The sequence below is a fragment of the Leptosomus discolor genome, chromosome 15, assembly GCF_034619465.1.
Source record: "Leptosomus discolor isolate bLepDis1 chromosome 15, bLepDis1.hap2, whole genome shotgun sequence".
Classification (NCBI taxonomy): Eukaryota; Metazoa; Chordata; class Aves; order Leptosomiformes; family Leptosomidae; genus Leptosomus; species Leptosomus discolor.
Window position 1 is genome coordinate 13862568 of NC_141405.1, and position 25900 is coordinate 13888467.

The 25900-nt window shown below is 49.0% G+C and overlaps 1 protein-coding gene across 1 annotated transcript; it reads left to right on the forward strand.

Moving 5' to 3' along the window:
• The first annotated feature begins 11031 nt into the window (after positions 1-11031).
• Positions 11032-23583, forward strand: ST6GALNAC1 (ST6 N-acetylgalactosaminide alpha-2,6-sialyltransferase 1). Its single transcript, XM_086473767.1, is given in 9 exon segments — positions 11032-11162; positions 14323-14932; positions 19738-19906; positions 20098-20269; positions 20650-20788; positions 21171-21287; positions 21613-21698; positions 22891-22990; positions 23413-23583. Coding segments are annotated over 9 exon segments (1695 nt in total).
• Positions 23584-25900: the final 2317 nt, after the last annotated feature.

Genomic DNA, 25900 nt, shown 5'->3' on the forward strand with positions numbered 1-25900 from the left:
GTCCGTCTCCTCTCGCACTTTGCCGTCTCACCTGCAGCTCAGCGCTCATCTCAGCAGGGGTGCTGCAGGTTTACGAGCAGCCCCTTAATCCGTGCTAGGCCGCTAGCAGAGCTGCTCCACTGCTGGTACTCATGGGGAGCGGCATCTTTATCACTGCAAAACTTGGGCTGCACAGGCAGAGGAGATGATGGACTTGCATCCAGTACCTTTATACTGGTTTCCAGTAGCAGTGCTGTCTTGGACGCCCCTCTGTTCCCAGGCTCCTTCATGACAAAGGTCTGTCGTTGCAGCCGAGTGATGACCCCATGGAGCTGCAGGAGGATCACCCGCTCTCTCTGGCTTCCACCATCGTTTTTGCCAGCTCCTCCTGGAGCTGTTTCTTAGTAAAGGGTGGGTTTGTTTCTACATGGATGTTCTGTACCCAGGAACGCTCTGCATCGTGCACGACAGTTTGGTAGCATTTATGCTGACAAGCCCGTGATGATGGTGTCGGTGCCCCTGCTCACCTTTCTGCAGGGAGGTGAGGCAGACAGCCTCTTGCTAATTGTGTCAAAATCTGGTGGGCTTTATCCTGCCCTCTGCAGTCACAGCCACTGACTCATCTGGGAACAAGTGGCTGTTGCAGTGTCTTTGGGGGCACACACGTGCAGGATCTGGGAGCTCAAGACTGATCCGCCACGTTGATCTAAGGTGGGAGAGCATGTGGTGATGGTAATGGGCAGGGTTCTGTCCCCTCAGCCTAGGGGGTGATCGGCACGCGGTGGGATAGCAGAGCTGTGATGCGAGACCCCCTCGTACAAACCCTTCTTTCTCTAAACAAATCTGTCCGAGGACAGGACGCTGCATTAGCTGCCTGTCTCATGTTCTCGATTCTTTTTCCTTCTTTGAAGTCCTGAAATATCACAAATAGCCATGTGTGCAGCTGGTTTTGGAGAAAGAGGTGGCTGGGGTACTGCGAGTGTGCTCCTCGGGTCGCGTAGCTGACAGCGTGGTGTTTAAAGTCGTGTTTCGGTGCACATAGGAGGGGGTGGTGTAAGGATGGTGTCACGCTTTGAGGCTGGGCCGGCCACTAACGAATGACAGACGCTCTCTACTAACCCCTCTCCCCTCCCAAAAGGGAAAAGGAGAGAGAACAAGGGAGAGAGACTTTACGGTTTGGAAAAGAAAACTAAAACAGCTTTAATGGAACAATAACAATAAAAGAAAAGATAATAATAAGAATAAGGAAAAAAAATGAAATATATACAATATGTACAAATATATACAAAACCAATACCGAACCCAACTCCCCCCCACCCTGATGACAATACGTCACCACCACACCGCAGGGCTGGCACTGGGGCAGTCCCAGGCTGGACTCGGCAGCAGACAGGGACGGGATGCAGGAGCTGGACTCAGGCACTGGATTCAGGGATGCACGGATCAGTCCTCCTCAGATGTCGGCCATCGAAGAAGAGCAAAGGGGCGAGACCCTCGTGATCTCTCAGCTTTATACTGAATATGACGTCTATGGGATGGAATACTCTGTGGGTCAGGTTTGGGTCACCTGTCCAGTTCGCTCCTCCCTGTAGGTGCGACCCTTTTCACTCCTGGCACCCCAACACGGAGTACAAGATTCAGCAGTGACCTTGGTTGCCATAAGAACAAGTATAAGCCAGGGCCTCTCTGCATCCCGTTCCTTGGTACGAACTATAAACATCAGGCCTTATCACTGCTAGGAGCAGTCACTGTCTGGAAAAACATGCTGCTGTTTCAGAAAGTGCTGGTAGTTAGAGGAGACTTAACTGAAAAGTTAAAGCACTAAAACTGAATTAGTTCTGATTTAGCCCAAACCAGGACAGGTGGGCTGTTCTTTGCTAGTTCTGCTCATCTGTTCTCCGTGCATCAGTTCCACTTGCCGTGCGGTAACAAAATTTGATCACCTGGACTGTGCTCCGAGTCAAACCAGGTTAATAAAACTGGTGCCCAAGGGTTTGCAGCCATGAGTGCGACTTGGTTTGGCCTGCAGGAAAACCTTGGTAGTGTGGGTGACCGCCAAGCCTGCCTTGATTTTGACATTTTGGATGCAGGCAGCAGAGTGGGCAGGTAGAACAGGTATCTGTGACAGTGTTTCTAACCCAGAGACCCCGGCACAAGATCAGGCAGCCTTAAGACACTGTTTTTGTGGATTTTCTAGACCAGTGGTGCACTTCAAAATTTGTAGCAGATAAACTTGCACCTGGGTTATCTACAGTGAATGGCCTTTGCATGAAGCACGCACAATTCATGCATAAATGGAGCTGCAGTCTTCTGGTTTACTGGAAGTTGTAAGGCCAGACCTTATCAAATGCTGATACTAAGAAAAGTGAGAGGCTGGCTGAATACAGCGTACTACGGGGAACGGGAAACAACTGAAGGAACTGGCTGCCTAGAAAAACTGTCTTGTAATTCAACTGCAATCCCGCGGCAATAAATTGTTTTACAGGATAACAGAAAACCCAAAGACTAACCACAAGACAAGATGGGAAATTTTTTTTTTCCTGGAGAGATGAGATAGCAAACCATGTGAAATTCCACAACTGAAATGCCGACTATTTATCTTGAAGAAACAATGTGTGTTTTGTAAATGTGAATTATGAGTGAGATACAGCTAATTCTCAAATCAAATTGTATTTGATTTGTATTTCCCTGAACTGCCATCCATGGAACAGTGTAGTTATTTTAATGTGTTTGTGGGCTCTTGACATATCCAAATGTTTTTGATAGGTGGTCCTTCTGAACAACAGTGAAATACTTTGGCAGTGGCAAAACAAGTAGCCCACCTTGGACTTGTGAGCTGCTGGAGCATTGTGGCTTCAGCCATCAGGGTTTTGAGGACGTTGTGGTGGAGCTACCAGTGTCTAGATGAAGCTGAAAACAAAAAGATATCTGCGTAGTTCTGGGCAAAAGCAGGGCTGTTGGCACCATCCTGGTTAAATTCTCATGTGATTAACTGCTTCTTACCGCTCTGTCTCCTTTCTGTTTATTTCAGAGACCTGCTGTCTGGAAAAGTGTGTGGTGCCGTTCAGCAGTGACTGCCTTTCAGTATCAGCTGAAAGAAACACAGTCAGGTAATTTGCAAGTGCTTTATGGTAAATTACATGAAGTTTATAAACCCAAGGGCTTGTTATTTGCTCATGGATTCTCAGAGTGCTTTACCATATGGTTTCACAGAATAGCACGTGTCCTTAAACAACCAGAAGAGTTGTTTTCCACAGTCCTTATTTTTCTATGGAGCTCTGGGTGTCCTCTTGCTCTTAATTGTTCTGTGCATTTACTCTCAAGATAGGCGTTATTTTAGTTAACTGGGCTTGTGTTTACTTATGATTAAAATACCAAGGGGTAGATCTGAACTCAAACATTGATCAAGCTGAAACGTGAGGTGGTGCAAAGGGGGTGCCCTTTGATGGCAGTCAGCGGAGTATGACATGAGGGTGTAGATTGCTTAGGGAGAGGGAGGGAAACCTCAAATGCTGAGAGAGAAACAAGCCCCAACCTACATCTGCTTGGAGTCACCTGTTTAGATGTCACTGAAGCTTGGAGCTGCGTGAGACGACCTTTCAAGGTGTCTCTTCCAGCCTTTGTTGCTGTGGCTCTGCAGTGTGACTCATGTAGATGAAAGGGTAGTGTCTCAGTGAGAGCAAAATGCCGGCTAGAGAGGAGAGCTATAAGGGCAGGCTAGCAGAGATTAGCACAAGGGCTAGACACCACCTGAATTTGACATCATCCTGTTACCAACACAGCTTAGACTGTTCCTGTTGTAAGCCTGATCATTCTCATTTGATAACTAAAAATGGGGACATAAGGCTTGAGATGGAGGCTGCAGAGCTAGGAACAAACATACTCAGTGTATGTCCTGCCTGAGTTCCCCGTTCCGTGCTTTTCACGAGAGTGACGCCCATCTTTAGGACGTACAGCTCACAGAGGAGATGAATAATGTCATTGCACAACATCATTAGAAACAGACTGGCTGATCCTCTCAGCCCTGGCTGAGCGTCCTTCACTGAGATCTAAGGCCTGTGAGACAAACCCTGATTGAACAGATGCTAAGCAGCACCCAGGGAACGAGGAGAGAATAACCTGCCCTTCCTGAGCACGAGGATCTTGCATTTCCACTACAATAGCACAGGGCACTGCTCTTTTGCCTGGCAATTACTTTGCCTTCGGTTTCCCAGTATGAGGTTGATAGGTGTTGTGTAACTGGGGTGGCAAAGAATTACCTGCTCTCCATGGCTGGCAAAAGCCTCTGTCAAGGTAATAGGAGGAGGATGGAGATAAGTAGCACAGGACTCTCTAGGTATCTAAATAAAGCAGGAGAAGAACTGTTAAGTAGAAGACAATAGACAAAAAAGAGAGAAGGGAAGAGAAGCATGTGATTTCCATCAGTAAATCCATGTTGCTTCTCACAGGACCCTGTGGCTGTGTGCTGCTCTTGCAACTAAAAATGTGACGGCACTTCTCTGATGCATCTGTAAGTCAGGAACAGAGAGGAAGGCACTGTGAGGCCACATTTTTCAACTGTAAGTCAGGGACGCTATGATTTATACCAGTCAAGAAGCAGGCTTACATCTTGCATTCCTGTAGCACTTTTCACCCCAAAGGATGCCAAATGACACATTTGTCCTGCCAGATGTCCAGAGTGATGGTTTCTGATGTTAAAGTCAGTGGGACGAGTATTTAGCAAGAAATATCTCACTTCTGGCTCTACGATTAGTAGACCCACACAGAGATGTGATTCTGTACTTCATATCTGTGCAGGGCCTGATTTTTGCAGCCAGATGTGAAGCGCCGAGATAATATGCCTGCATTTTTTGCCAGGGGTATGGAGAAAGATTTCACCTTTGTGTTTCTCTCTCTGGAGCAGTGGAGAGTCCTGAACGCTCCTACTCCTGGCAGCTGTCAGGGACAGGAGCTGGAGAGGCTGCTTTTCTGCTGGGAGGACAGCTAGCCAAGAGTTTAATAAATTACCTCCTCACCTGTCTGCAACACTGCCCCGCTCCTTGGGGGAACAGCATCCTGAGAGATTCCTAGTCAAGGAATAGAATATTTTCTTCCTTTCCATCAAACAGATTTTAAAGGGGAGAAAAAATCCACAGCCCACATCAGCCCTGAAGTGGTGTCAGTTTGTGTCTCTGTCTGTCAGCAACTGGTGATATGCTAGGTTTCCTGCTGGGATGGCACAGACAAAAGGCTGTTCAGGGAGGCATTTGGATAAAGGATCCCTGGTTCTTTCCAGCCTGTGTAACTCCAGTTGAGTTTCCAGCCATTGTTGCTGGGAGTTTATTTTTCTGGGGTTTTTTGGGTTTTGTTTTTGTTTTGTTTTGTTTTTTAATTTCCCTCAAATGAAGTGGCTCATCAGTCTTCTCAACTTTGTGTATCTGAGAAAGGAATGCTGGGACCAGAGCCATTTCAGTGTTGCAGCTTCAGTGGGCTGGGGTGAGTGGTGAAGAGCTCAAGAAGCACAAAAGCAGTGTGGTGCAAGACTTGGGCTCCTTCACTCAATACAGAGAGGTTAAGATGTATAACTGTGGCCATAGGGACCGTGCTCAATAGCTAGGTGGTCATTGTGCTTACAGAAAGAACTCAAAAAAGTGCCAGTGACCAGAAGTTCCAGTGACCAGAGGCTGTAATACGGCCAAATTCAGAGCACTTACACCCCATCTCCCATTGCTTCAGGCGAGGACTTTCCCTGGTGCGTGGAAGCTGGCTGGAGGAGCCTGCCTGTGGTCCCGTTATTGTGTGGGAGAGGGGGAAATATTCCAGTTTAGACCCGTATCCGCTGTCACAACATAGATTCAAGGCAGTTTCTTTACTGGGGCATTAGCTGGGTGGGGCTGGGTACCAAGCAGACAAAACAGCACTAATAAAAAACCAATGAATTTTGCATTCTCTGCAACTGTGCTGTGTGGACACTGAGGAGGCGCTTGCTAGCATGGTGGTGAAAGCCACAGTCTCTTTCTCTCCTTGGCATTTCGGCCCATGGAGAACACAGACCAGTTGGCTCATGAACCTGTTCCCCACCTCCTGGTGCAGTTCTCTGAGGCTTTGCTCTGTGACAAAACTGTGGGTGTCCTTGCAAGTGCAGCAGTAGAAGAGGTGGGGGCTTTGCCTCCGTAAATGCTATTGTCTCTGGTTGGTTGTTCAGTGGTTTTGAGAAGAGGTTTGGTGCAGAAGGGACTTGCTGGAAAACGGCCGGTGAGTGTGGAATTAAGGCAAGCTTGGGAGTTTTTTGGGCTATCAGTTTTGTTTGGTCAGAGCAAGACAAATAGCTGTGCAGTTTGCTCTTGTAATTTTTTCCCTCCTTGGATTCACAGCCTGTAGGCATGTGCTTCTGAAGATGACTGCTGAACTGGGAGGGGAGAACAAGAGCCTGACGTTTCCGAGCCAAGCCTTTGCTAGCGTAGCCTTTGCTAACCCGCAGGCATGACCACTGAGCAGTCGCGTGCTGCAGGCTATGTCATTCTTTTTCTCTGCCAGTCATAACTCACTCATAGCATCATGGAGTCATTAGGTTGGAAAAGACCTCTAAGATCATCGAGTCCAACCGCTCAGTTCTTATATCATTAAATAATACTCTTAACACGTCCAAAGACCTCCCCAGCTTCTTTAGCAGCTCCTTATTCCTCAGGCTTCCACAGTTAAGTACTGGTTTTGATGTGTTGTGGACATCACTGAATGACAAGTCCTGTTCACTAGCCCAGAGCCATGGGAAGGTGGAAAGCACAAAGGGCAGAGGCAAGTAAACAAGGTCTGATACACAGCCCTCTGGAGAGCTGCACGCAGGTAAATTGTTGGTGTAGTTCAGACTTTAGCCGACACCGACAACATGCAGAGCTTAAGATCTAATGGAGATGAAGTTTGTTTATGAAAAAAAAAAACAACAACAAAACAGAAAGGTAAATCTGCCTTGTACCTGTCCAGGATGTAACTAAGGATGTAAAGTGGATGTGGAATTAAAAGGACTGTTGGAGATGGAAAAGGGCTAACAGATAACCACCTTGACTTGATGGTCCTAGCTGGAGTTTGCTTAAAAAATTTAAAAAAAGGTCTTGTCTTCACAGCACTAAAGAATAGAAGAACTTCTGGTATGGGCATTGGTGTTGGTGGCTGGATACACGCTTGAACATGGAGCAGCAGTACCAGGCTCGGAGTCTGTACACCGTGAGAGAAGCAGCATCTCCTGGGATTGCTGGTAGGACTGCCAGGGAAACCTCCCCTTTGGAAAAGGAAGCTGGTATCTGGGCTGTGGCCCCTGAGAGGTTGCCAACCCCTGTGTTAGGTGCAGTCTTTACTTACTGTCTTCCTGTCTGTGGGCTGGGAGCCCTGTGTATCCCGAGAATCATACTTCATTTAGAGCTTTATAAGGGAGCAGCTCTGCTCTTGGCTTCAGTTTTCACACGGATGAGTTACAATATATCCTCATTTCCCAATCTGACCTCACCTTGGAGCTAACCAGCCTGCTGCCTGAGCTCTGAGGCTGATTTCAGCAGTCAGGGTTGAGGGTGATGAAGTAGTACTCCAAGGAAGTGAAAGCCAGTACTTTGATAGTTTTGGGTTTTTTTTCAGGTTTTCTTTTCTTACACCAAGAAAGTGAAAAGCTGTGTGTTTTGCATAGCAAGCCTGATTTTGGCTAATGAGCTTGCCAGAGATTTGGATATTCCTCCATGCACAGTCTTTCCTGAACATAGAGTACTACAGACATGTTCTCCACAAATGCCAGCCCAGTTCCTTAAAAGCAAACCAAGCTGTGTTTTTCTGGTTGTAGGAATCTTACTATCACTTGTAGCTCTTGGTTTCACAGTCATGTTACATGGAGGAGGTTGAAGGAAAATGTTTGCTGCCTCCAGAATTTCACTTTGGGACCTTATTAACAAAAAACCCCTTGTAGTTGCACTCAAGGAGCTTCTTCAAAGAAGTATGCCTGAAGGTGCACAGGGCTTGAAAGAGGAAGGCTAAAATGAAGCTGTTGCTATGTATGCTGCATATCAGTGCTTCAGGTCCCTGTAAGAATATCCTGTTGGGTGGGATATCTTGCGGGCACAGAGTTGCTACTTGGCTGCTGCACACCCAGACCTGTAGCCCAGCTCTCCAGAATTGCCTGGAGCTAGTGAGGGTTGCCCAGGAATATGGCAATAACTTGGCTGATCCCTTTCTCATGGCCTGTAATTGATCAACAGATCTTCTTTGATCCCAGTTTGAACAATAGTGAAATGTTTTGCTGTAGGCAGGGTTGTACCCTGGCGTAACAACCTTCCTCATGTTTCTTCAAGAGCTTTTCAAACGTGTGTTATTGTTTGATTTTTCTCTCCTAGGTCCTCTGATAACCAATGTCTTGCACTTAAATCCAGAGAGAGTAACTTGTCAGGAAGTATGGTCAATAAAGAAATGCAGCTACTGCTGAGCCTTGTACAGGGAATCCTTGCAGCTTTTTGCTCTGAGGCGTGAAGGGGTGCAAGGTAGGTGTGAAACCTGTTGACTGGCTTTCCTGTAGCGTAAATGTCTTGGTTTGAAAGACAGGTGTCTGGGGAGGAAGGCAGGAGCCTCCCTTGAAATGGAAAGTGCAACCCCCTTCCCTCCAAATTATAATAAATTTTGAAATTAACGGGCCTTCAGGCAAAGATATGGGGAATAGGAATAACAGTTCTTTACTAATATATATATATATATATATATAACACAAGGCAGGAAAAAAGCCAACCCCCTGGTTTACACTGCCAGAGTCAGAACTACAACCTGACACCCTGTTAGGGGGGCAGTAGCAGTCCGATAAGATGCTGGCTGCAGTCCTCCTGAAGCGATGGGTGTAGTGCTGTGGAAGCAGCGATCTTGTAAAAGGGTCTGGTCTTCCTCCGAAGGTCCAGTGGTAGGTAGGTAGCTCTTGTCCTCTGGAACTCCAGTGAGGGGAAAAGCTCCTCTGGGAATCCAGTGGAAGAAGGCTGCTAGGGTGTTGGAGATCTCCGTTTTTATTTGGCATGGACTGCTCGGCTCCTTACCCCCGGGCGGAGCATCTCACAATGGGATGGGGAGTGGTGAGGCAGTTCCTTGATGGGCCATTAACAGGAGACAGTCCAGAGGGGGGAGGCAGGGAGCACCGCCCCACCTGGTCTCAACAGCTCCTGAAGATGGTAATAGAATACTTTTTTTTCTTTTGGCACATTTTACACTGTAACCCAGGACAGTAAAGCAAACATCTTCAGTTCTCTGTGTATTCAGTAACGGTGTGAGTGCTAGCTTCTGAGATTTGTGCTATTGTCAACGAAAGCTTCTTTATAGCTGAATTTAATTTTTCATAAGAGCTGTGCAAAAGCAGCCTGTGTCACAAGAAGCAATATGGCCATCTCCCTTTGAACTGTCAGGGTTGGTATTTAACAGCTAGCTCACCATGAGCTAAAATCACCCTTTGCTGTAACATGTAAAACTACATCTGTGGACAGGTAAGCGTTTCTCTGGCTGTGGTGTTCATCTCTGCTGGTGGGGAGATGTATTCTAGACTGCCAACAGTTGATTGCCAGGCAGACTGCTGATTTTCCTGAAGAGGAGACAGTGAAATACCTACTGTGGAGCTTGGGAGGGGAGAGAGAGATTGTCAGGTGCTGCCTATCAATGAGAAGCAACATAGCCTGGATCTGAATATGCTCACAGCTCAGATCAAGTGTAGTGCAAACCCCTGGGGTTGCGGTTACCTTTGGAGCCTTTCCTGTGCACGTGGCATTCGCGAAGCTTTGTTTTAACTGACACTGTTGATGAGCAAAGCCTGGTTGTTCTGTGCAAACCCCAAATGACCAGGCTCCCACTGAGGGCAGTCCTGTAGAAGGCAGTTGTCTGTCTGTCCATGATGTCATGATTCGCAGGTATGAGAAACTTGAAATTTATTTTTGGTGTTATGTGGGATAAAATATTAGATGCTCCCTTGAAATCAACTGAATTTCAAGAGGCTGTACTGTTCGGGTCTTCAGGCTCATCTAGTTCTTTTAAATTCTACAACTAGCCACGGACTCAAATCCATCCAGATCCTGTTTTAGTGGTGAACTGACATAGCTGTCATTTCCTGGCCACTCAGTGATCCCTCTGAAATGTTCAAAAGCCAAAAGTAAAAGACTAGTCTTAATGTTGGTACTGGAAGCAGCTTGCCTGAGAGCTCAAAAAGGGGAGCAGCTGGAAAGTGTGTGTTGCTGCTATCTGTACAAGCAGCTCGGAGCTGAAGTGACCGCTCTCGGTTCAGCTTGGGAACCCGAGCTGCAGACAGGCCTGTGTAACGAGTTTGTCAGCAGTCGTGGTGTTAGATTGCGATGGAGCCGGCACCTTTCAGACAAGTGAAATGCTGGACTGAAGTTTTTCCTGTTGCCCTAAAGGCAGGTCAGCTTTGTTAGAGAAGGAGGGGGTCTGTCTGAGCCCTGTCCTCTAATGCTTCACCCAAGCACTAATCTGCCTTGAAACACAAACTCCTCTGTTCCATGGTGGATTTGCAAGGAGTCTTGCTTTGACTTATTTCAAAGCAATCACAAGGGGAAATGGATGTGTGTCTAGCCATCAGCTTTTAGGGGTGGGGATTGCTTCTGGATTGGAGCTATAAGCAATTACTGCATGAAGAAGAAAATAAAGATTTGTTTATGGTTCTGCCTAGAATCTTCCCTGAGCCCTTGGGCAGGTGGTGGTCTGAAAGCTAATTTCTTTGGCTGTAACTACGGCTACTTCCATAATTCAGACAAATGTTCCCCGTGATGGTTCCACCAGATTAGAGGTAAAAGTTTCCTTCTTACACTGGACTAACCTCATTAAGGAAAACATAGGAAACTTCCATTGTTTGCAGTAAGACGTGTTTCTTTCTCCACTCTGTGTTGCAATAAGCTTAGGGTGATAGACAGGAACAGTGCAAAGCGGGTGTGCACGTTCTTGTAGGGAAATCCAGAGAGAAGACCAGCCCACTCATTCAACACACCGTAGGAAAGCAGTGCCTAGTGAGCAGCTCTGGGCAGCAGCAGCAGAGCCTTTGTCACTCTCAGGCATCTCACCATGGGGTTTTTCAGGAGAAGGGTTCCTAAAATTCCCAGAGCCCTCATTTGGCTCATTCTTTTAATACACCTTGGCATCTTCACTGCTTATTTCAACTCCCTTTTTGGCTTGTCAAAGACGTGGATTTTGAGGTAAGAGACCAGCTTTCTTGTGATACGCGCTGCCTGAATATAGTGCTTGTACTCACTTACTTTCTCTCTGTCTCCGTGTCTTTTTACTCTGATACTTGCACTTTTGATCTGAGTTAGATGACTGCTTTGCTTTAGCAGACCACGCTGTGCACCATCAGAGCATGGTGTTGGAAGATCCACAGTCAAAAACTTGCTTCTGCTGGATCTCTAGTTCCCTGTGTTTCCTTGTGTAGCTGTTTAAGAAAAGCAGCTTTTGCTTCACTAATGCTGCCTGTTTTCATACTTCGGCACTACATAGTATTTGCTTTTCCTGGTGGCTCCCAGAAGGACCTCGTCCAGCCCTGGTCCAGATTGCATTGCTGGACGTTGAATTTGGTGGGATACCTTCACATTTATCCTAAGTTCGGCATGTGATTCCTAGTACAAATACGCCGCATACCGGCAGACCATGCATGGAGACATGATCAATACCTATATTTTTTTTTATGTAAATGGTCAAGTCAATTCTACAAGAATGGGTGTGGAGGGAATTGCAGTGTAGACTGCAGTAAAATGTCTCCAGCATCTTTGGCAGGAACCGCTGTTCCTTGCATGAGCACAGCAGATATCTGAGCCTTTCCTGCTACAAGCGTGGCTCCCTTATGCGTTGGTGCCCTGTGCTGTGTCTAGGAAGCACCGCTCCCCAGCCTCCCCATCAGGCCTAATGTGGTCCCAGCTCTCCCAAGTGAGCTTGTCTGGCTTGTCTTGGTGGGGTTAGTTTTCAGGTAGACCCCTCAGGGCTGATGCCCTAGGGGCAGGCAGGAGGGGTGGGGCTGGGAACACCTACATCTCTTCTGGAGGTGGCATGAGTTTAGCTCAGCTCCAGCAACTTGAGACTGCACCTTGAGGATGGCTCTCAAGTTGGAGAGGTGGGAACCTGCACAAGGGAGGTGGAGGGAAGGAGAGAAGGAGAAGGTGTAGAGAAGTGAAGTGAGTTGTCCTTGATCACAGAGCCCATCAGTGGCAGAGCTGGGACAAGAACTCTCCGTGCCCAACGGCTTGAAGCCACTTCGTTTTGCCATAGTTTCAGATAATGGAAATGTCCATACCTTTGCAATTAGGCATGAGCTGTGTGTGGTTATCTGTGTGTCAGTTCGATTTCTGTACCTTTGTATGTAACATAAAATACACAAAGCAGCATTTTCATGGCTTTATCCTCTATTTGTCCTAGGGCTTTGTAAATGGAGAGGAAAATGACAGTAAATGTCATTGAGTTTCTGCAGTTGTTTGCCAGCTGGACTTTAGAGCCTGAAATTTGATGAGCTGCTCTGACCATTTGTCTGGATTTAAAATGCTGGTCAGGAGAGCAGGGTGCTGTGTAGGCACAAGTGCCTGGCCATGTGGCTCTGACTGTAGGGAGCCAGGTTTTGGATGTGGAGGGCCCTCGGTTTTACATTTTGGTCTGTGTGTGTTTGGCACAGTATTTGAAGTTAAAGTATAAAGCTGAGATGGAATCTGTGCCCCGCGAGGCTGCACATGTGGAAAGTCTGGTTTGCCATACTGTCCTGTTTCATTTGCTCTCTGCCCTTTAATTTCAAAATTTTGAACGTCATCTTAAAAATACAACAGAAATTCATCCATGGATTTAAGAACTGCCTGAGCAACCTTACCAAATTCCTCTTTACTTAGAGTGTATATGTAAAATCTTTCCTCTTATTAGTCAGTAAACAGTAACACAAGTTTATAGGTGAAGCACTATGACAGAAAGCAATACTTGCTGCATACTTGGTTGAAACTGGTGAATGATTATGAGAGGAGGCAGAGAAAGAGCTGATAGGCCATTTGCCACAACCTCTTTTTCTTGGAAAAGGTGTTGGAAAGGTTCTTGGAAAAGGTGTTGTATTTATCTGATACAAAATGATTTTTAAAAGCTTCCTTAATTGATAATTTCCCAGTCACTTTAATGAATGTCATGCCACCTTGAAGCTTAAGCAACAATTGAGCTGTTATCTACAGCCTGCTATTTGCAGAGGTGCTTTTTTCCCCCCATTCGTCACCTTGGAAGCAATCCACAGCTCTCTGAAACAAATGCATCATGCATAGGCTGAAGGTGAGTGTGAAATCAGACTGACACAACTACGCTGATTTCTCCTGAAAAGCTTTGCTGTACATAAAAGCTCAGCTGCAGCAATTTTTCACCTTCCTTTTTCCTGTTCCACCCTCAGCCAACGTGCAGATAAGCATGAATGTTTGGGAGAAACCCCCACCACTTCTGCCTTGATTTTTTTTGCTGGATTTCAGCCCAGTCTTGTTTCAGGTGGCTCTTCTGCTGTTGGCAGCTGTACCCTCCTATGATATCCTTGTACCTGCCTGTGCCTCTGATTCAGGCAACAGGGGAGCTGCAGTGTTAGAGGCGGTTGCTGAAAATGCAAAGATTTTACATTTTTAAGCTTCAGAATGTATTTTAATAGCCTCAAAGTGCCTGTCTTAAGGCATGAGTACCTGGCGAGTGCTGTGTGATGCCACTGCATTAGCTGGCTAAGGGGAGGGAGCAGAGAAAAAAATGCCTTGTTGGCCCCGAACGCTCAAGAAGTGCTGTATGGTAAAGGAGTGAGTTTCACTTCTTATTAGACTTCCCTTACTGAATTCTGGAAGATCTTCATGCTCTGTTGCTGAAGCCCTTGGCTCTGCTGGCAAAGAAGAGAGCCAGATGGCTGCCTTCATGCTGTGTGCCATGCCCTGAACTCAGGATCTCCAAAACAGTCCTGCAGTGCTCTGGGGACATTGCCAGGGGTCCTGCCCAGGGCAGGGCAAAGCTGTTCTGTGCTGGTTTGCCCTTACTGCCAGTGTGGATGTTTCATGAGCCAAGTGCTGAAGAGAAGTGTGTAGCCTCTGGGATTTGCTTAGTGGGGAGATAAGCGGTATTCTGGCCAGAATGATGTGGGAAGTTGAATAACACTTCGATGGTGAAGTTGAAAATGAAATTGAATTCATACAGCATCCTGCAAAAACTCAGTGGCAGTTGCCAAGGCAAGTCCTCGGAGTGTGGTGGTCATATGCAGTGGTTGGTCTGAAGCAGAGAGGGGCTCAGAGTCAAGAGCACTAGAAATGGGCTGGAAGGTGTTCAGCGTTAAGTGGAAAGTGTGTGTGACGTGTCTGCTTTTCCTTTGATTGCATTCAGGCAACTGGGCGTTTTCCAGCATGCCCCACGTATGCTACAAGAGGACACCCAGGATCATCAGGGTTTAAACTACTCTGATAATGGGGACTCAAGGGGCTTTTTAAAGGTGACTTTGGGGAGAGACATCACGAGGCTTGAACAAGATACGGTTGAGAGGACACCAAGATGGGAAGGAAAGGACAAGCAGAAGAAAATGATGAAACCAGTTGCCAGGGTGGAGGAAGCAAAGGAGAACATGACTGTGAAACCACCTCCTGGGTTGGAGAGAATGAAGAAGACAACAGTGAAAACAGGCCCTAGGGTGCAGGAAAACAAGACGAAAACAACAGTGAGACCATCCCCAGGGATGGAAGAAGCCAAGGAAAAGACAATAGTGAAACCACTTCCCGCTGTGGAGGAGAAGGAGAAGGCAACAGTGAAACCATTCCCTGGGGTGAAGGGAGCTCAGGAAAACAACATATCCAAAGACCAAACAAAGCCAACTGTAAGACCTGTTCCTCAGGCTGCTGCAGTGACCGAAAAGAAGAAACTGAGGGCTGCTGACTTCAAGTCTGAGCCACGGTGGGATTTTGAGGACAAGTACCTGCTGGACAACTCATCTCCACCATCGGTAGGTGTGATGGCCACGTGTATTCGCCAAGAATGATGCCTCCCTGTTGACCTCCTTGTCTGCTGTCCCCTGGGCACGTGTGCCCTTTGCAGTTGAGGATGATCTCTGAGCTGGTAGGTCAACTCACTGGTATATGCAGATGCTGCTGGGACCCAGAGAGGGAGACCTGTATGTACGGCTCAGCCTAGCCAGTCCTCCGCTGTGCTCCAGTGTGGGAACTGGGCTGCAATTGCACACATTTCCAGGGGTTCCTTTGAAAGTCAGACTGAGCAGCCCTTTCTGGAGCTCAGGTGCATCATAAGCTGGGGAAAATATCTGTCCTTCTAGATGTGCTACAAGACGGTCCCACTCTTGGGTATATTGCATAGGGGACTTAGACACGTAGTGCAGTGTGTATGTTCCCTGTGACTTGGCACCCTAAGGTCAGTTGGGTCACACCCAGTCTTGTGATGCCTACGGGCAGGCATTAGGTGTCTGGCTCTAAATGGCAGTCTACATACAGGTGTCCCCTTTCTCACCTGATCTCTTGGGGAACCGAACATCTGCATTCCTACGAAGACTCAGGTTTACAATCCCCAGGTTTGCCTTGATGTTTGTTTTACGCAGCCCAGCTAAAGCAAAGAAGCAGGGTCATGGTGAGGGAATAGGGATGCCTCCGTGTGCCTGTTCACTCAAGCACACACGTACCAAACCAAGTCCAAAGCTTTGGCAGCAGCGGGGCAGCTGTGACGCTTGTGCTGTGCTGGACTGCGAAGAGTGATGCTGGCAGCGGTGGTGAGGAAGGTCACGGTTCACAGGAATGGAGGCTTTGTTCGTTGCTTGTATTAAAGTCAAAATAAGGTCAAAGAAAAAGGGTTAAATGAGGATTGACAAGCATGTATCTGCCTGCTTTGGAGACAGGAGGGTGGGGACCATTCCTGTTTTTAAGGTTTTCTGTCAATGTTGGCGGAAATTCAGATATGTGTGTATGTGCCTCATTGGAGAAATGATGGTTAAAAAGTAATTTTTTTACTATTCTTGTGGTTTATTATCAACAAGGGGAGAGTCTTTCCCAGGTGTCGCCAGTTCACCTTTTCCACCCTGTGTACAGACATCTGTAGTGAGCAGACAGATTCGTTACCCATTCAGAGCTCCACGACTCAGATGGTCCCAGCGTGTTGGGTTCCTGTCTAGGATTTTCTTGCTATGCATTGAACCTTCATCACAACAGAGCGAATCATTCATAACAGATCTGGCATTCAACAAGCCTTGCTTTGTTCCTCTTTGTTAAGCAGGAACTGCTGTAGGCCTTGTCAGCACAGATAAAGTATTTTGGTAGAGGTGAAGATGAGGATCTGAGATGATACAGGTGTATTTGTCAAGGCAGTAGCACTCACAGAGCTACAGCTTCTAAGTTTTCTTACAGATGCTGTTCTGTAGGTTAGTTCTCGTGGTCACCTCTGCCTGTGTAGGTCATGTTACTGATGTGATCTTCCAAACCAGTAAGTCTGGTGCCCACCATCAGGTTGTCTTAACAGCCATGGAATTGAAAGTCTGTCTTTTTCTTTTCTGTTTTGCACGGAACTCTTGTTCTGACCATATTTTTTGACCTTTCCTTTGTAGGTATGAGGGTTTGGAACTAATTTAAAATGAAATCTGAGTGTCTCATAATTACTCGGGTCCAGGAACAGGGCCTTTAGGAAAGTCGTAAACTATAGCAAAGTTCTCAGCAAGCAGATGGGGCAGGTTGTGGTGCACAATATTGTCTCTGCCCACCATGTTACACTCGTAATTCTTTGTAAAGCTTACCCAGAGCAGTTTTCCCTGGCACCCCTGTTGCTGGAAGGCTTGGACAGGCAGGCAACCCTTTCTAGAGTGAGGAAGGTCTTTTATACATGGGTGTAAGTGGCCTTTACACACTGCTTGTGCTCAGGGAGGAGGCAGGGTGTAGCAGAGGTCGGAGCACCTGTTCTAGCTCGGTGGTCTTAGATGAGTCATTTGCCCATTTAAGGTCTCAGTGCTGCAACCTTCCACCATTGCCATGTGTCATTTTCGTGGCATTAGGGCGAATGTAGATGTTGTTTCAGGGAACTGCCAGGGCTGCAGGTACCGTGTCGTTCTGCTCAGACCTCTCCCAGTGGAGCAGGGGCTACTCTTGAAAAATTTAATCCCATTCCCCAACCCCAGGATGCCCTGGGAGACATGAAGAAAGCAGAGGTGGATGAACTGGGCCGATAAAAAAAAAAAAATCCTAGGATGAGTTTTACTGTTCTGATGTTTTATTTGTGAAGGGAGTAGCCACTTGAGCACATATACACCATCCCAGGAGTCGCACACAGACCATCTGAGGCTTTCCTGCTGGGACCAGAGTCCCTTTGCAATAGGTGACTCCAGTGAACTGATGGTTGCCCCTTTCCACTCCTTTCGCACACACATTCTCATTCTCGAGTGCTTCTCTTTTCCTCAGGTTCAGCCCTAGGTTTCCTGTAGCGGAGTCTTAAGCATTGAATCTTATAAAAATAATTTATTCAGATGGTACAGCAGAAAAAAAAAACAACCCAGCTTGAGCTGCGTGCCTCCAGAGAAGGACCCAGCACCAAGAAACCCCTGGGCAGTTGTACCCTTACGATCTAGACACCCACCCCTCACGCACTCTTCATGTGCCTTTTGGTCCAATGGTGATTTTTGGTCTGGGATCCCCTAACACCGTATTGGATTCCTTCTCTGTCTCCAGGCAGGCCATTAACTGTTCTTATCTCCTCAGGTTGCAGCCTCTGCTGCCGGTGGTAGCCTCCTTATCTTCTGGTTTGTGCTGACCCTGGGGGCCCTCTTTTGCTTAACTAGGTAGAAGTCCACCAGATGGGGAGGGACTCTTGATCGGGGGTGTAGTGATAGGATGAGGGGTAACTGAAGTTCAAACCGAAGGAGGGTAGATTGAGATTAGCTATTAAGAAATTCTTTACTGTGAGGGCGGTGAGACACTGGCCCAGGTTGCCCAGAGCAGCCGTGGCTGCCCCCTCCCTGGCAGTGCTCAAGGCCAGGCTGGATGGGGCTGGGAGCAACCTGGTCTGGTGGGAGGTGTCCCTGCCCATGGCAGGGGGGTGGAACTGGATGGTCTTTAAGGTCCCTTCTGACCCAAACCAGTCTGTGGTTCTATTATCTCGGTGAAAGCTCACAGCGTGCGGCCTAAGGCTTCAGCAAATCTAGTTACTCCTGCTAAGTAACGCTATCAGTGTACCAAATGCACAGCATTATGCTGTAACTCCTGCATCCTAATGCTAAATGGTTGTCTTGGAGCATTTCATTCTGTTTAAAACTTATTATTTAAGCTGAAGAGCTAATACTTCATAACATTATTTTTGAGTTCTCTCTCCCTTGTGGTATTTTGATGTTGTTCCCTGTTGCCCCTTTTGGTAGCGTGAGCCATTCTTTTGCTGATGGGGTGTGCTCTTCGTTGTGGCGTTGAGCTGCTTGAGAGGAGCAGCTAGCCCTAAGGGTACCTCTGTTATCCCAAGATCTGTGACTATTAAGTGAGGAATTTGTTTGGCGGTTAAACGCTTGAGCTCGTGCACTGGCCCAGGTTTACTGAGTCACAGCAGAAGGGCCTGGCAGGTGACCCAGTCCGTGCTGCAGGATGTGCATCCTTCTTCCTGGGCTCCCTGTGGTCTTGAGGCACCCGGAGTACAAATGGGAGTGGGCAAATTACATGGCTAAGAGTACGTACGCCACATGAAACAGTACCTCACCTCTCCTGCCCAGCGTTGTCACCTGTGTACACAGTGGGGTTAGGTCACCAGGAGCCTGCTCGTTGGCTGCCAGGTTCTCCCGTTTTCTCCTCTGTGAGCTCCGGAGCACATGCAGCCATCTCAGAAGGGCAGAGCAGGAGCTGGCAGAGAAATAGGAGGCAACAGTTCACAGCAGGAAGCCGAGAGCACCCTCCACTGAACTGAGGCTGCAGAGCATCTGAGTGTGCAGAACAGCTGAGACAGTGGGGGAAACCCTTCCTCAGTAGGGATAAGAGGAGAAAACGCGTGCAGAAGGGTCTTTAGTGAAGATGTGTATCCAGACATCACATGTTGGGTCTCGCTCCCAAACCTGATCTCTGGTTCTGCAGAGAGAGAGAGTGACGAGAAGCACTCCCACCTCCTTCATTTCCTACGTGATCAGACTTTTCCCTAGTTCCTCTGGTATTGATCCAGTCTAGCTGTGGAGGCACAAGAAGTACCAAGCCTTGGACAGTACAAAGGACAGCTTGAGCAGGAAGGGAATGTCCCTGTCTCTGGACGTGAAATGTGCTGCAAGTGAAATGAAGCCAGCATGAAACCTTCCACAATGTTCTTCTCATTGCACTCCTGTTGTGACAGGCAGAATGAGGGCTGTCTCCTCAGTCTGTGACCAGATTGTCACCCTCACCCACAGCAGAGAGCCCAGCTCAGCTGTGGAGCACACAGCAAGGCTTTTGCAATGCAGTCTGGTCATTGCTGGGGATTTGAGCTGGGCATGGGGGTCCACTTGGTCTCCTATTTTGTCTTTTCAGTAGGTATTGTGGTAGGTATTTGGAGGTGATGTCTAAGAAATTAGAGCCCAAATTGGCTCTGGAGTCACCGTGGCTTCCCTGTAGGTGTCTTTTCACCAGCTAGTTATTGCTGTAGTGCTGAAATTGTGCCTCATGTGATGGGGACACTGAGGGGAAGGGATGATGTACCACTGGAGTTTCTGTGCTTCTTTCCGATACTGTCACACGCAGGCACGCAAGTGCTGGCGCTCAGTCAGGTTTCTCAGCTCCCTGCTAATCAGTCCTTATTGTTTTCTTTCTGTTTTTCAAGACCTGCTCTGAATCAGTGAAGGCCAAAGCTGCCAAGTCTGACTGGCTGCGACATCTTTTCCTGCCCAACATCACGCTCTTCACAGACAAGCGATACTTCAGTGGCAGTGAGTGGGACCGCCTGGAGCATTTTGCACCTCCGTATGGCTTCATGGAGCTGAATTATTCACGTGAGTCCCTCAGGGCATGTCAGGATGGGACCATCACACTCCCAACAGCAAGCTTATGCTGAGTTGCTGGAGGTTTGCAGCATCTCCCTGTCAAAGGCATCAGGCTAGATGGATCTCATGGAGGTAACTGTTTTCACTGCCTCCAGCCCAAAGGCTCTTGAAGCTGACTCTCCACCATGTTTGCTTCACAGTGGTGGAGGAGGTCATGTCCCTGCTGCCCCCAAATCCCCACCAGCAGCTGCTCCTGGCCAACAGCAACAGCAGCGTGCCGACATGCATCAGCTGTGCCGTTGTGGGGAACGGAGGAATACTGAATAACTCTGGGATGGGCCAGGAGATTGACTCCCATGACTACGTCTTCCGGTAAGGCAGGCTTCCTTCTCAGAAGATACACAGCTAGCTTATTCCGGCTAGCAGATAATTATGGCTGGATAACTTCACCTCTTCTAGTATTGCACTGACTCCCAAGTGCCAAAATGAGACTGATGGCAGGAGGTGATGAAAACCCAAAAAGGAATTGGAAAGTTCCTGAACACCCCGGAAGAGCCTGGGTTCACAGATGAACCATGAAGAGCTTTCTACAAAGGAGGGGCTCTCCTGCAGGGCAAGAGGTGTAGCTCAAAATGGGCCTAATCCTACTCTTCCTCCAGACTAACGCTGTCTTTTCCTGTTGTAAATGTGGATGTGAGGGTTTTCAATGGTCACCTGCTAACCCTGCTCCTCTGTTTGATTTCCTTGGCTAGGGTGAGTGGGGCTGTGATCAAAGGTTACGAAAAAGATGTGGGAACAAAAACCTCCTTTTATGGATTCACAGCCTACTCCCTGGTGTCCTCTCTCCAGATCTTGAGATACAGAGGGTTCAGCCACATCCCACAGGGAAAAGTAAGTCAGGCCCATGCTGCATGCATGCACAGCTTTGATGGGACGCTCTTAGTCTGTGGCCTTCCGTTCTGATCTTGCCATGCATGAGGAGCAAAGGGGCTGAGCTAACGCTTTAGCGTCACCCGTAGTGAGGAAACCTGCATTGGCTTGGCTCAGTGTATTTGCAGTGGCAAGTTGCATCAGTCCAGCCCCAGCCTTTTGGCATGTAGAAGTGTCTGCACATCAGATGTTTTCTCCTTTCCGCTTCTGTGGGATAATTAAAGGCTGCAGACCGAAGATGTGTGTCTGAGAAACTCGGTGGGCCTAGGTGCCCGCTTGCTTTTTTGTTTTTAAAGGATGTGTCTCTCCTGTGCTGTTCATTAACGCTCACTTGTTTTCTTAGGATGTCAGATACATTCACTTCCTAGAGGGAGCTAGAGACTACGAGTGGCTGAAGGCTCTTCTGCTGAACAAGAACATCAGGGATGGATTCTTGAACATCTACGGGTAAAACAAACTGGCCCTATCTCTATACCCTTCAGTGTGGAGCATTCTGTTGTGCCCTTTTCCTCTCCACAGTGCTCAGCCCTGCTGGGGTGCAGACCAGGGTAAAGCCACGTTAAAGCCTCCCTCCCCTGGCAGATTTTGTCTGGAGAAATACCTTATTTCCTCCACAGCTCTGAGCGCTGCTGCAACCGATACACCACCTTCCCAGAAGCAGCTGATTTCAATGATGGGTGGCCAGAGCTTGGAGAAAGCTTTGTGGTTCTTATCACCGAGCGCATCAGGGCTGTGATGAAATATAGGAGCTTGTCCTGAGTCTCCCCATTCCTGTCCTTAGGCAGAGGCCCCGGGAGAGGTTTGATAAGGATTTCACAATGGACAGATACTTGGTGGTTCACCCCGATTTCCTCAGATACATGAAAAACAGGTGAGCTGGGGGTTATGTGCTCTAACGGGCTTATTTTTTCTGGCCAGCACCATCTCTCTCTGTCTCTGGGCTCTATCCTCCCAGCTCACTCCCTTGTAACTGCAGTTTAGCCCCACCAGGGGGATATTAGTGGCAAGTAGATGTCCAGCATCTGTGAGCTGGGGAAGCAACAGCAGTTAGGCAGTTTGGCTTTCTGCGTCTGAAAGAGGTCCTGGGCAAATGGCAACTTGAGACGTGGGAAGAATGTTGCTGAAGTGCCAGAATACTTAATCGGATTCAGGACCGACCTTTCACGTTCCCCATTGCTCAGCACCTTGGAGGAAGGCTCTGTAACAGCCCTTCTCTCCCGAGATCCCTTCTTGACTCGAGAGGTTGGTTGTGCCCCCAAACATGATAACAGGCACTTCTTCAGATTCCCATTTGCCTGGCCTGGATGCTGCTCTTTGCCTCTCTGATCCTTTTCACGAGCATGCTGGACGCTGTCACTCTAAGATCTGCTGGTTGTGAGCCACGTGGCCAGGAGATGTGGGAGGAAGAGCTGCTGTTGTGCCCTGCTTTGGCTGCGCTTACCCTTCGGTCTCCTTGAGAGCTGAGTTATGGCTTCTCTGAGAGAAGGCAAATGCAGTGCCAGATGGCTTGCACCTCCCTGCTCGTTCTGCCGTCTCCCCTTTGACTTGGGTCTTTTCCAAGGCCAAGAGAGCTTGAATGTGGACTCCTATCGTCCTAACAACTGCTGGCAGAAAACTACAGCTCCTAGCAGGTTTTGTGACCCTCCTCGCACCCTTTCCTGTGTCTCATTTCACTCCTGAACGTGGATGGGGAGCAGGGAGCTTCAAAGCTATTTCTGCACTGCAAGGCAAAGCACAGATTTAAGAGTGGGCTTTAACGTACTAGATCCTTTAATCCACCCCCTTTCTACCCCACTGCCTCAAGACCTACCCCTTCCATACAGCTGGGGCGGCGCTGGGCTTAGGTTGCAGTGCAGGTGATGGAGCGTTCTGGGCTGGCCTTGTGCTGTGCTGAGCGCACAGCGGTACCCACACATGTGGGCATGCTCAGGGCTTGTCTGAAATGTCACAAACTGCTGCGAGGAGGGAAGATGCCACGCAGTCCACAGGGGGGACAAGGTGTGCCACCAGCCTGAACCACCATACCCAGCCACTGCTGTGTGCTTTCTTCTCTCCTGCTGCAGGTTTTTAAAATCTAAAAGTCTGCAGAAGCGCTACTGGCGGCTGTACAGACCCACAACGGGGGCCTTCCTGCTGCTGACTGCCCTCCATCTCTGTGACCGGGTAAGGGGACGATGATTCTTGCGTACAGCACTGTCTGGAAGGGGGGACAGGGTAACAGGGCTGAGCAGGGGTGGCTCCAGCCCTGCCCACCATCTGCCTTGAGGGTATATGGGTTCTTGTCAGCTGTGAAGGAGCTGACTGAAGGCAAGAGAAACAGCCCCAAAATAGTTCACATAGAGGTTGTGAAGCCGCTGTGGCCTGAGAGCCATCCTGCCTCCCAGGGAGGCAACAAGAGGACAGCAGGCTCTCTGGAGCCAGTGTTCATAGTCTGGTCCTTCTGGACCCCATGCAGGGTCACCCAGAGGAGCCCTGACTGGCATCCCTGTCCTGTGCTCCCTCCCCATTTGGGAACTGTGTCCTGTATTTCACTTGGCTCCCTCTGTCCTTGGTACCTCTCCCCAGCGAATCCTCTGTCTTCCCAGGTGAGCGCCTACGGCTACATCACGGAGGGTCATGAGAAGTACTCGGATCACTACTATGACAAAAACTGGAAACGTCTGGTTTTCTACACTAACCATGACTTCAACCTGGAGAAGCAGGTGTGGAAAAAGCTTCACGACGAGAATATCATGAAGCTTTACCAGAGATCCTGATTGTGTGGCAGGGGCCATTGCCTGGGAAATCTCAGTAACACCTCACTGGGAACAGAAGAGGACCACCAGAGCCGAGGTTAGCTCTGGACTTCCAGGCACATCTCATCCCCACAAAGATATTTCCCTCCTTCAGCACCTCCGTTCTCTCACAACATTTCTACAAACGTGCAAGTACTACAGACTAGAAGAAGAGCAAGAAAGTGCAGCACACCAACAAAGGAGTCCCATCTGGCTGTGCTGCGAGACTTGCTCACGATCGCGGGCACTGATGTTGGGAAGAGAAGAATCCAGGGTAGCATATGGTCCAGCATCCTGCATCTTCAGCCAGGCTTTCCCCTCTTTGCAAGGAGATGCTTCTCCGGTTGGGCTTACTTCTGTTCTGGGTGGATCCTCTCCATTGGTGATGCCCGTCTTGGGTGTATTGTCTAAGCAAGCTCCCTCGGCAGCCAGTGGATGGAGGTGGACGCACAGATCCTGTCTCAGGTTCACTTAATTCCTGGAGGTGCTGCTCTCACTCTGCTCCCTGCAGATAAAAAGGATGGGCTGGATACTTCCAGGTGACTAATTTGAGACAGGATGAGTCTCACTTCTGCTTCCCAGCGTGGCCTTGTCACGACACCTCTGAAGGAGCACCGCCACCATCAGCTCAAGGGCAGGTCAATGCTCTCCATGGCGCAGCAGGCATGCCGGACTTGGTGCCTCTTGCTCTGGGGCTGCCCTGGCTGCAGGACAGGTGAATGTTGTGTTGAGGTCCTGGTGTGCCAAGTCCTTGCTTAGCTGGGCTTTGGCATGCTTGGCTCCCCGCTGCGCCAGGAGTGCTGTGTTTGCCCTCTTGCTGGGGGAGGTAAGAGCTCTCCAAGTCCGGGGACGGATGCCATCCGTCCGTGCTGCTGGCTGGAGTGCCTGTCCCCCATCGTGCTGAGGGGAGCCTGGTTGCAGCCAGCCAGCCAGCCTGCGGCGTATTTGCCTTCTGAAAGGGGTTTTGCGAGCAAAATAAATTGGCACTGCTTTGGCCAAGCTGATTTTTTTTCATTGCGGCCCTGTGGGTTGTGGTTATTCAGTGTGTGTCCAAAGCAGTTGCTTGAAGGCTGAGCTACTGGATGATGAAGCCAGGAAAAGGCAGGACTGAGTGTTCATGAGAAAACCTCCATCTGCGGGTGCTCTGCAGCTTGTGTGCACGTACCTGAGCGTCCCCCACTTGCTCACCTTGCTGTTGCAGGATGGGGATCAGAGCTGGCCCAGCGCCTCCCTGAGGAAGCGGGTAAACACCTGGTGAGTTTGTCCTTGTCCCAGCAACGGCTCTCTAAGTAGATCAGATGCTGGAGACAAATGCGTGAAGGGCTGGATGTTTTCCCAGGGACACCATGTAGGCAAAAAAAAGCCGCTTCTAGTGTCTGGGCAGGTCCAGCGCATCTCCACGGGCTCATCGTCGGGCTCTGGATTGGGGCCCAGCTGCACACTGACTGGTCCCAGTGGACCTGCTCTGGCTGGGAGCGGTTTTCCTTTGTGCAGCATTTCTGTTGGGGGGGGGACAGCAGCGTCTCCAGGGACCCCCCGGGCTCTGCGGGAGGCATTTCAGTGTGGATTGTCAGCAGGGTTTGTCAGGCCTGATTTCCTTTGTCCCTTTCTTCCTGGTGCTGTGGAGAGGCCAAGCAGTTTCTCATGTCTCACTAAGCTTGTTTGCAAAGGACAACCCCGCACATTAATAATCAAAATGAAGAATTTGGCTTATCTGGGAGGGGGTCGAGCCTGCATTTGGCTGCTCTGCCCATATAAGCCCCACAGTGTCTGTGGGAGCAGGCAGTTATCCAAAATGCACTGTGCCTCTGTTGGGGGTGGTGTATGTACCCCCCCCCCCCCCGGGAACACCAGACCCATGGGGAGCCACAGGCTTTGGAGCAGACCCGAAATCCTTTGTGAACAGTAAACAGCCTCCCCGTGGAGGGGGGAGCCCAGTGGAGGCTGGTCACCCTCCGGAGCCAACCAGGGACAAACTCCCACAGCACCCAGGAGCGCTGGACCCCGCTGGGTGTCTCAGCCCCTCGTGGTGGCTGTGCCTGGCTGGTGTCCGCTGTCCCCAGGCCCTGTAGGCTCTGCCTGCCCGACACTCACTCAGCTGGGCTCTTGGTGGGCAGCGAGGCAGCTTTGTTCCTTGCCCGTGCATCGGGCCGTACCGAATTGCTGCGGGTTGCTTAGTGACCAGCTCCGCATGGGTATTCTTCCTGCCTGAATAGGGCTTTTCTCTTCCCAAGAAGTTGGAAGAAGTTTCTCGTAGACCCTTCCCCCTCCTCCTCTTTTGTTTCTCTCTCCTCTGGGA